This window comes from Ursus arctos, unplaced genomic scaffold (assembly GCF_023065955.2).
Source record: "Ursus arctos isolate Adak ecotype North America unplaced genomic scaffold, UrsArc2.0 scaffold_30, whole genome shotgun sequence".
In the NCBI taxonomy this organism is placed as follows: Eukaryota; Metazoa; Chordata; class Mammalia; order Carnivora; family Ursidae; genus Ursus; species Ursus arctos.
Genome location: NW_026622986.1, coordinates 23,470,996 through 23,483,045, shown reverse-complemented (window position 1 = coordinate 23,483,045; position 12,050 = coordinate 23,470,996). Strand labels below are relative to the sequence as shown.

Here is a 12,050-nt window from a genome sequence, read left to right as displayed (position 1 = left end):
TAGGAATAGAAGGAAAGTACTTCAACACAATAAAGGCCAATTATAAAAAGCCCACACTGTACTCAATGGTAGCATCATACCCAATGGTGAAAGACTGAAAGTGTATCCTCTAAGATCAGGAACAAGACAAAGATGTTAACTTTTGCCCTTCTATTCCACTAAGTATTGTTGAATAGCATTGGAAGTTCCAGCCAAAGCAATTAGAGAAGAAATAGAAATAAAAGGCATCCAAATTGGAAAGGAAGAAGTAAAATGATCTCTGTTCACAGATGATATATTCTTATATGTAGAGACCATAAAGATCACACACATACTATTATAAGTAATAAATGAATTCAGCAAAATTGCAGGACACAAAACACATGGACAAAAATCAATTGCATTTCTATACACCAATAATGAACAATCTGAGAAGGAAATTAAAAAAACAATTTCATTTACAATAGTATCAAAATTGGAGATAAACTTAGCCTGAGGCAGGACTTTCATACTGAAAACTACAAAGCATTGCTGAAAGTAATTAAAGAAGACACAAATAAGTGGAAGGATAAAATGTATTCATGGATTTGAAGACCCAGTATTGTTGTGACTACTATCCACAGCAATCTAAAAATTCCCTGAAATCCCTATCAAAATCCAAATGATGGGGTTTTTTTGCAGAAATAGAAAAAAAAATCCATCCTGAAATTCATATGGAATCTGAAGGGATCCCAAACAGCCAAAACAATTTTGAAAAAGAACAAAGTTGGAGGTCTCATGCTTACTGGTTTCAAAACTTACTACAAAGCTACAGTAATCAAAACAGTGTGTTACTGCCATAAAAACAAACAAACCAATGAAATATAATAGACAGCCCAGAAATAAACCCTCATGTATATGGTGAAATGATTTTACAAAAGGGTGCCAAGACCATTCAATGAGGAAAGGACAGTCTTTTCAACAAATAGTGTTGGGAAAACTGGATATCCACACGGAAAAGAATGCTTTTGGACCCTTAATTTGCACCATATAAAAAAATTAACTCAGAATGGATCAAAGACCTAAAAATAAGAGCTAAAACTATAAAACTGTTAGAGGAATACATAGAGAAAAAGCTTGATGGTATTAGATTTGGCAACGATTTCTTGAATGTGACACCAAAAGCACAGGGAACAAAAGAAAAAAAATAGATAAATTAGATTTTGTCAAAGTTTTTGTACATCAAAGACACTAATTCAACAAAAAATAAACAACTCAATTTTAAAAATAGGCAAAGCCTTGATAGTCATTTCTCCAAAGATCACAAATAGCAAATAAGAACATGAAAAGATGCTCAACATCACTAATCATTAGGGAAATGAAAATCAAAACCACAATGAGATACCACTTTATTCTCATTACAATGACTATTATCAAAACAAAGAAACAAAAACTTTAGAAACAGATGGTGGCATGAATGTGGAGAAATTGGAGCCTTCGTGCATTGCTAGTGGGAATGTTTGGTACAACCACTGTAGAAAACAGTATGTCCGTTCCTTGACAAATTAAAGATAGAATTACCACATGATACAGCAATTCCCCTTCTGGGTATATATTCAGAAGAACTGAAACAGCGTCTTGAAGAGATATTTGTAAACCCATATTCATAACAGCATTATTCTCAGTTGCCAAAAGGTAGAAATGACATAATTATTCATTGACAGATGACTGTGCAAACAAAATGTGGCATATACATATGATGGAATATTATTCAGCTTTAACAAGGAAGGATATACTAATACATGTTTCCACATGGATGAACCTTGAGGACATTATGCTAAGTGAAATATACAAAAGTGTGATTCCACTAACACAAGGTAGTGAGAATAATTAAACTTACAGAGACAGAAAGTAGAAGGGTGGTTGCCAGGGGATGAGGAGAAGGGTGAATGATGAGTGGGGACTTAGCGTTTCATGAATATAGAGTCTGAATTGCAGAAGATGAAAAGAGTTCTGGAGATGGATAGTAGTGATGGTTGCCCATCATTGTGGACATATTTAATGCCACAGAACTGTATATTTTTAAATAATTAAAATTGTAAATTTTATGTTATGTATATTTTACTCTAATTTTAAAAATGTAAACCCCCCCTTCCTCTGAATCTGTACTCTCCAACAGATTTCTGGCTATCATTTCTCTTTATGTAAAATTTTCCTGTGTAGAAGATACATGGCTTAGTAAGCCCTATCCTGACAGTCCTCAAGGCTGACAACTAAACAGTCATTCTGATTTATACATCAGGCTCTTTTAATTAGAGTCAAGGAACTACATCTTACAAAAGGATGACTGACAAAATTTCATTTCTAGGCGGTATTACCACAACTCAGACCCGAAAAAGCAGTGACAGTCTAAGCCTAGGCTCTAGAGAAGTCTTGGTTACCACTTCTCTGTCTAGTAGCAAAAACCAGCCTGTTATAAAAAGCAATGCAGTTGTCAACTCCAAGATAGGCCCTGTTTTCCCTACCTTATTATAAAACTAACTTGTAGTTGAAAATACCCAGGAATGGGGTGCCTGGGTGGCTCAGTCACTTGTGTGACTGACTCTTGGTTTTGACTCAGGTCATGATCTCAGGGTTGTGAGACTGAGCCCTGTATCAGGCTCCGTGGTCAGTGGGGAGCCTTGATTGAGAGTCTCTCTCCCTCTCCCTCTGCCCCTCCCCCAACTCATACATTTGCGCATGCAGTCTCTTTCTCTCGCTCTCTCTCTCTCTCTCTCTCTCTCGCTTTCGGTCTCAAATAAATAAATCTTAAAAAAAAAAAAATATCCAGCAATGATTTCCCAAACCACAATTACTTTCTTTTCCTGTGTCAGAGAGGCTACTTTGTTGGAGTAAAAACTGAATAAAAACTTACTACTGCTATAGAAAGTCTCTGAAACTACCAAACTATTCTAAAGTCCTCAGCTGCTTCATGTGGGAACACATGTGGGAAGGCGTCTTTCTTTTGTTTTTGTTTTTTCAAGATTTTCTTATTTATTTGACAGAGAGAGAGAGCACAAGCAGGTGGAGCAGCAGGCAGAGGGAGAGGGAGAAGCAGATTCCCTGTTGAGCAGGGAGCCAGACATGGAACCCTGGAATCATGACCTGAGCTGAAAGCAGACGCTTAACTGGCTGAGCCACCAGGCACCCCAACTGTGCTTTCTTACACTGCCAACATTGTGAAGGGAGAGAGAGGAGAAAAATAGCACCATTCAACTAGGAAGGCAATTTTAAAAGAATAAGGTAGAAACCCTTCTCCTCCATATATTCCAGCCTCCCCTGTCTTCCCAAGGCTAAAATGGGAGCCTCTTCCACGTGCTCTTATGGGTGTCCATTGTTGAGCCATAAGCCTTCTCATATTGCATTGACACCACCTGTTCACTCTATCTTCCACTGGAATGGAAGCAACCTCACAAACTATGTCTTCAGTCTTTGTTACCTCGGGGCTAAGGCTGTCCTGGCACACAGTAAGAACACAATAACTTTTGGCCAGAAAAATAAACAGCATACTGCTATGTTTAATTAACTCTGCAATCCCAGCAATTATTAGACACTTCAACTGCAAGACCACTAAGAAAGAAAAAAAATTACAATCAGAAGATACCAGGAGTTGTAAGACATTCCAATGTTAGGGTTATTATCACCTTGATTTCTGGCCTGAAACAGGGAAGAGATGGCCACAAAAAGGTTGAAGACTTAATGGTATCACTTCATAAATGCAGATATGTGCATTTACATTTACACAAACAAAAACCTTTTTTAGGGGCGCCTGGGTGGCGCAGTCGTTAAGCGTCTGCCTTCGGCTCAGGGCGTGATCCCAGCGTTCTGGGATCGAGCCCCACATCAGGCTCTTCTGCTAGAAGCCTGCTTCTTCCTCTCTCACTCCCCCTGCTTGTGTTCCCTCTCTCACTGGCTGTCTCTGTCAAATAAATAAATAAAATCTTAAAAAAATATATTAAAAAAAAAACTTTTTTAATTAGTTCACTTGGCCTATCTTGAGCTTTTCCTCTCAGACCAGTTGTTTCAGATTTTGAAGAATCACCCTCTTGTCTGAACACAGGTAATTATAGATAGAGGGACTTGTCCCCATTTCTTAGTTATGGTTATATTCTGAGGCTGAGCTCTAAAAAAGAGTATTATTTGTTGTGTCTACCAAGACAGTTTAAATGATGAGGATCAGTGCATTAAAGGGGAAATACTTTTGCCTCCAGGCAAGACTCTAATAAAAGAAATAAAAGAAGCTCATTCATCATCTGCTGAGGGGAAACATATCACTACAGAAATTACTAGGTAATGAAAAATCTGGGCAGTCCCATGGCACTTTTAATCAGAAGATCTCAATACAGTCCCACCATGTCATCAACAAAGTCTTGTCATCAACAGGATGAGAAGTGGAAAGTGTTATATATCATAAATCTAAGATTTTTAAAAGGTTAATCAAATTAATAAAAAGCAGATAATAAGGATGATCATTATATACACAGATACATTTACATATAAATACACATACACACACAAAATTTTAATTTGGTTGCATGTCAGATGAGATCATGTGTGAATATTTGATTGTAAATCCCTAAACACCACACAAGCAATAATAAGGAGCTGAGTTTCAAACCTGGCTCTACCACTTCCTCCCCCTGCGACCTTAGGCAAGTGTCTTACCTTCTCTAAATGTCAGAGAATTATGAGAATATGCACCTCACTGTAACCAGGGTCCATGGGATACTCCCCATAAAGCACTTAGAAGAATGGCTGGCATATGGCAAGTGCTCTGTAAATATTAGCACCCTGCATTTGAACTACAATAGATGCCCATTTACCACTCCTACAGGACCCCCTTCTCCCACACAGCCTGGACTTAGTTTCACAATGTTTTCATTTCATCACTCCCAGTTTGGTCTCACTTCCCTCCCACCCAGTCTGGGACCCATACAACTGCATTTGCTACCCCTTGGGGTCTGTTCTTCTTTGGCCCTTCCACCTCACCTTCCTGCTCTTCCTTTAATGATATCCTTAGGCCAGGATCATCACAATGACCTCAGCTCCGTCTTCTCAACTCTAATCCATTCTACACAGCTTTACCTCTTTATGAAATCCTAAGTATGACCTTTCTCTTCTCAAAATTCTCAAAGCTTCTCCACTGCGTAATAAGTTCGCTTATGACCACAGCATTCAAGACATTTCGCTTTTGGCTTCCATCTGCCTTTCCAGGTCTCTCTCAATTTAGCCAATCTGATGTACTTATCCTTATGCTACATTCCCCCACATCCATGGTTTTGTTCATACAATTTTCTTTTATTGCAATGTCCTCCCCTTCATCTCTGGCTTTAAAAATCCTAACCCTCCTTCTAAGCCAATCTCAAATTCCACCTCCACTGCAGTGTACCTTTCCAACCTCCATTGAACTATCTTATGTGTGTCTTCTTTGGGATACTTATATTTAATCTTGCATTGGGGTCTATTCCATCATAAGGCCTGCTTCACCTCTGTAATCTATCCCTGATTTTGCTCATACAAGTGAACAATAAATATGGATGTTGCCCACTATGCTTAATTGGTTATATTTGAATACACATATTTACTTTGAGCCTCTGTGTCACATATGCCACTAAAACAGGAAGATAAAATCAAATCAACCTTTTGTATTTGCTGCTGTATTTAGCAATTCAGAGTGGGTCCCGGGTTGTTGGAATCTCTACCCAACAGAATCTTCCAGCTCATCAAACCAATGTATCATGGGTTCCTTTAACATGCAACAAATAAAAACTTGGCCATGATATGTCCACTTAGCTAACTACTATACTACTAAAAATATCTTAATCTGGATGTGGATTTAAGCTGAAAATTGAACAATACATGTTTTTGCTTTTGTTTGTTTTGGGTTTTGATTTAGTGATGCTAGGGGGAAAAAAACAAACCATTACAGTTCTTGCTGTAATAGAGGGCTTAGGGAAATCCTCTATCCAATCTCAGAATAGAAAGATGTAGACAATAGAGCTAAGATTCAGTAATTTAAGGTAAGCCTGTAGAATATCAAATGAAACTATTTTTAAAAACATGTGTTAACCCTATCTTCACTATTTGTTTTCAATGCTAATGAGGCCTCTTGGTCAGCAAGTCAGACAAAATATGATTTGTTAAACTAGATGGAAAACAGTGATTTTTGGAAATCAGAATATCTTAGTAATGGATCCCCAAAGACTTCTCAGGTTTTTAAGTCTGGTTCTAAGCTAGTTGGCCAGGAATACGACCAAAAAATGCTCTAAAGGTATCTCTGGAAAACACCATTTGGGAAGCCCTGCCTCTTGAGATTACCAAGAATTTTGACATGGCTGTGTAGCCCAATCTAATCAGAATAGTCAACAATTAAAATTCAGTAATGCCTCCAACAAGAAGACAGATTGAATACATAACTCAAGATGATGTCTTTGGAGAGCAGCAACACTTTTTTTTGAAATAACTTCCTTCTCCTCCCTCTAAGTTGGAAAACTATCACAGGAACACCTATATTATGAATAGTTTTACAGGTCAGTTCCTTTCTTTACTGCTATGCATATAGTGATCATCATTTCCAAATTTTCCCAAACCACGTGATTCATTTTAAGTTGGGGCAGTTTCTTAATTCTATAATCAGATCTTTTATATTGTGGATTTTCATACAAATAAATTCACGTACCAGTTAAAAAAAAAAAAAACTTTCCCAGACTACCTTACCCCTAATCTTTTATTCAGACACTGTTGGCTCTGAAGAACCAGTTAATGAAAGGCCAGTTTTGGTCATTGCTAAGGCCCCAGTGCTTATTCTCATTGCCTCCCTCTATATCCTTTGAGAACATTATGAGAATTTAAGAGGCTTTACACACTTCCTCTTACTAGTAAGAGTTCCCCTCAATGTCTTATTCACTAATAATATTAAACAAGTTTATTTCCTGAAGGCATCCACCAAATGATCAGAACTCTCCTCCAACACCATTCCTTCTATAACAGCATTGGGAAAACTCACCGTTGGCATTTCAATAATTGATGGTCTGGGGATAGAAGTCTGGAAAGTAACTGCTTCACTGCCCAATTTACCTTCTAGGGAACCAGGTGAATCCTCAGGGGTCTCAATAGGCTGGTTGGCAGTGTGGTTACTTGAATTCAGATTTGCACTGCCATTTTTCTCTGAGCAGATGCCGGAATCTCGCCTTTCCTCTGGAGTTCCTTCTTCCCCTTTCGAGTGACTTGGGTGCCTCCCTGCTTTGGCCATGGGCTGAACATAGATGGTGGAATGAGTATCAGCTGCGCTGGGCTGGTCAAAGGACGCATTCTCTCTTGTATTCCCAAAACAAGCAAGCAGAGCTGAGCATGGAAAAGGATGCATCCTTCTAGATGGAGATTTCAGTCTTTTGGTGAGCCTTGCTTTCCATGTGGACATGACCTGCAGTGAGACATTGCACAGTTCAAAGCAGGGGAAATTTTCCGGGGTTCAGATAACCTCCAGGTTCCTTATAGTAACTATTTCCTTGCCTGAAGAGAAGGACTTTCTAGTGGTTACCTCTAAATAGAAGATTAGGAGGTGGCAATGCCACCCTCCCTTGGAGACACTTAGCAGCCAACTCCCCTTCGGGAAGCGTCTATCCCAGGGTGATTTCACGCTCTTCCTTCCTTGATACTGTCAGTGGCTAAAGAAAGCTGTCTGTGAGGCATGTGTTGGCTTGGGTTACAGTCCCCAGGCAGGGCAGACGCTTCAGTGTAAGGTAGTGCCAAGTCAAAAGACAGTTGCTTCAGGTTACCCTGAAGGCATAAAGATAATGTAGCCTGATAGCGTCCGCCATAATAGCATCAGCCTGTGTATCAATAACATCATAACAGCAGCATAACCTTCTTAGGTTACCCCCTTCAATTATTTATTCCCCCAAACAAAACAAACACCACCCAGTTATCCATCCTGAACGAGGACCCCTAGAGGGTCCTCGACCCTGGCAGCTGTTTCATTATTAAAATAGGAGGTAGATTTGAATCTTTTGTCTGGAGAGATCCATGTTTGGGTTTGATGTCACAGGGACTTTTCTGGATCTTTCCTGAATCCTCCTCAAACAAGCTTCCTGGATTCAGGATCCATATTCCTCCTTCTGGTAATTATAAATGAGTCTTTGTTAATTTGCTTTTTCACTACCCATGCTAAGTTCATGATTAATCTTCAACAACACTGAAACAAAAATATTAGCTAAAATGAACAATTAACGCAAGTATGTATGTGTGAATGTGTGTTTTCTTCATTTACTGTGTATATTACTTAATTTTGGAAAATAACCCCCTTTTGAACATAGATCTTCTATTTTTCAACACATCAATATGTGAATGGTGAAAAATAATAATCAATTATAAGAATATGCTCAAAATTGAGATTTTTCCTTAGCCAAGCATCTGCTAGAAATGTTGGAGAAAGATAATACTATAATGGTTTTACTGTTAATAGTGACTTTCAGATCAAGATTTCAGGGTATATTACCCATTCTAATTTATTCATTTTCTCTCTCTTTTAATTTAATGTCAAGATGTGCTCTTAAGCCCAAACAGGTGGTAGATATCACAGCACTAATCCCCCATTTTACAGAGACAGAAAACAATTCTTCAAAATTTCAAGAGACTAACACAAGGTTATGCTGTTGAGAAGGGCTAGTGAAAAGTCCAAGATCACTGCTACCCCATCTGATCTCTGAGTCTCACTCAACCTGACAATCATCTTATTCACATGGCAGCTGTACTGAGAACATTGCTTTGAATGGGAGGTCACGGCCATCATACACTAAGTCAGATACAGCTTGAGGAAGGTGCATACAGCATCAAATGCAGACTTTACTTTAGTCTTTACCAAAATTTAGAAATAAAATATAAAAAGCTGCCATTACTGAGAGGTTACCATGTCGCGAGCCCTGTGCTATCCCGGGTATACCAACTTCCCAGTCTTGAGGGATCATTCTCCCTTTAACACCCAAGTATAACCAGTGTAAACGCCCCTTCCACGATAGCAGGAAGTCCAGGCTTTTAGCAGGCTCCCTAACCAGGTGTATCTGAGGAGCCCTAGGAACTGTGTTTTGTCTCTTTTCTGCTGTGGTCACTATGGTCCTCTCAGGCAGGGTGACTCCAAGATGCTTCCCTCACATGGCTCCTTCTTTGTCCCCTCCCTACCAAGCACGTTTACAGTGAAGCAAGGATGGCTTGCAGATGGCAGGAGGGAATTAAAGAGAAGTAAAAATAATTCTTAAACTTGGTTTCATTCACTCATTCATTTATTCACTCAACTATATGCCAAGCACTGTCTAGAACTAGAGAGACAACAGTTAACAATGCACCTTTCAAGTGGCTACAGTTGGTAGACTCCTGGGCAAAAAACCTCTGAGTCCTCCCCTGACCTGTTGTATCTCTCTTGGCCCTGAGCTTGCAGCCCTTCCATGTGGATCACCTCACCTCCCTCAGGGGCATGCCCAGGAATTCTCGCCGGAGTGCCAGCTCCAGCCCATGCAGTGGCTTCTTTTTAGCTAATGGTAGCTAAGTCTTAGCTAAAATAACAGTAACAGATATTGGTTTTTGAGTGTTTATTATCAGTCATGAGTCTCAACAAATTAACTCATTTAATCCTTACAACCCTAGAAGAAAGGTGATATTATTAATTCTCATTTTTACCCATTAGAAAAACAAGACACAGAAACTTAAGTAACTTGCCCAAGGTCACAACATTGTTAAGCAAGAGAGCCAGGATTATGAGTCCAGGCAGCCTGGCCCCAGAGTTCATGCATTTAATCACTTTACAATATCACTTTCCAAAAATACACACATGCTCCAAAGAGGAACTTTCCAATAGCCTTCAATTCAACACACTACCTCTAGGAATTTATTCTACAGATATACATATACATAGAGATATGTCCAGAAATATTTATTGCAAAAGTGTTTGGAATCACAAAATTATTGTTAATCAGTAGAGACAATTTAATATATATTTTAAAAATCCAGACAATTGACCACTATGCAGCTATTAAAAAGAAGGATGTAGAGACTTCTGGTTTAATATGGTATGCTAAGTAAGCACATGTATTTATATCCTTCCCTTTTTAAGAAATAATTAAGAAAATAGTAATGGAATTTTTTTAAGGCTTAAATTCACAATACCAAAGAGAACAGGAAGAAGGCTTTTAACATACAAGAAAACTCAACAAATTCCTATAAAACAAAAATCAGATGAAATATTAATTAATGAAAAAAACCCTAAAAACAGAAAGCCAGCATGCTGAGTACAACTGCATGGAACCTCTTGGCTTGAGCAACAGTTGAAATGGAATTTAAGAGAAGGTCTGAAAATGTGAAATTAATTGAAGGTCTGATTATGAAAGTCAAGTTTCCTATATCTTCCGATACCAGCAAACAGTCTACAACATGAGTGGGTGAATAAATAAAATGAATGAATGAATAAATTAAATTAAATAAGTAAACATGGATAAATAAATAAAAGTTAAGTTGTGGGGTCAGGGTCTTATTAAAATGTATCTTTTAAAAACTGTCTAATCTTGGGCACCTAGGTGGCTCTGTGGGTTAAATGTCTGCCTTTAGCTCAGGTCACGATCTCAGGGTCCTGGGATCAAGCCCTGCATTGGGCTCCCTGCTCAGCGGGGAGTCTGCTTCTCTCTTTGCCCCTCTGCCCCTCTCCTGCTCATGCTCACACTCTCTCTCTCTTTCTCTCAAATAAATAATTTTTTTTAAAAAAACTGTCTAATCAGTTCTTATCTAAACTATTTGATGAACTATCTAAAGAACTAACAAAGGTAACTAGTGTGGATGTGAATATCCAAGAATAAAGACCTTCTGCTTCTTTATTTCAGCCCCTACATAATAGCTGAGAGTTCTCTTCCTGTCCATTTAAAGTGAACCCATAAATGGGGAAAAGCTGAGAGCCTTTCCTTTAAGATCAGGAACAAGACAAGAATGCCCACTCTCGCCATTATTGTTCAACATAGTACTAGAAGTCCTAGCAACAGCAATCAGACAACAAAAAAGAATAAAAGGTATTCAAATTGGCAAAGAAGAAGTCAAACTCTCTTCACAGGTGACATGATACTTTATGTGGAAAACCCACAAGACTCCACCCCCAAATTACTAGAACTTGTAGAATAATTCAGTAATGTGGCAGGATACAAAATCAATGCACAGAAATCAGTTGCATTTCTATACACTAACAATGAGACTGAAGGAAGAGAAATTAGGGAATGGATTCCATTTACAATAGCACCAAAAACCGTAAGATATCTTGGAATAAACTTAATCAGAGAGGTGAAGGATGTATACTCTAGAAACTACAGAACACTGATGAAAGACATTGAAGAAGACACAAAAAGATGGAAAAACATTCCATGCTCATGGATCGGAAGCATAAGCATAGTTAAAATGTCTATGCTACCCAGAGCAATTACACTTTGAACGCCATCCCGATCAAAATACCAATGACACTTTTCAAAGTGCTGGAACAAACAAGCCTAAAATTTGTGTGGAACCAGAAAAGACCCCGAATCGCCAAGGAAATGTTGAAAAAGAAAAACAAAACTGGTGTCATCACGTTGCCTGATTTCAAGCTATACTACAAAGCTGCGATCACCAAGACAGCATAGATCAATGGAACAGAATAGAGACTCCAGGGGTGCCTGGGCGGCTCAGTTGTTAAGCGTCTGCCTTCCGCTCAGTGCATGATCCTGGAGTCCTGGGATTGAGCCCCACATTAGGCTCCTCTGCTGGGAGCCTGCTACTTCCTCTCCCACTCCCCCTGCTTGTGTTCCCTCTCTCGCTGGCTGTCTCTCTCTCTCTCTCTCTGTCAAATAAATAAATTAAATCTTTAAAAAAAAAAAGAATAGAGACTACAGAAATGGACCCTTGACTCTATGGTCAACTAATCTCTGACAAAGCAGGAAAAAACATCCAGTGGAAAAAAGACAGTCTCTTCAATGGTGCTGGAAAACTCAACAGGTATATACAGAAGAATGAAACTTGACCGTTCTTTCACACCATACACAAAGATA

At 38.8% G+C, this 12,050-nt stretch overlaps 1 protein-coding gene across 1 annotated transcript in view; it reads right to left on the bottom strand.

Annotated features, from left to right (window-relative positions):
* The window catches only part of FAM107B (family with sequence similarity 107 member B), a 233,574-nt gene extending 226,157 nt beyond the window's left edge, over positions 1-7,417 (bottom strand). Inside the window, exon 1 of the mRNA XM_048219328.2 lies at positions 7,004-7,417. Coding sequence (XP_048075285.1) covers positions 7,004-7,417 — 414 coding nt within the window. The remainder of the gene's footprint in view (positions 1-7,003) is intronic.
* Positions 7,418-12,050: the final 4,633 nt, after the last annotated feature.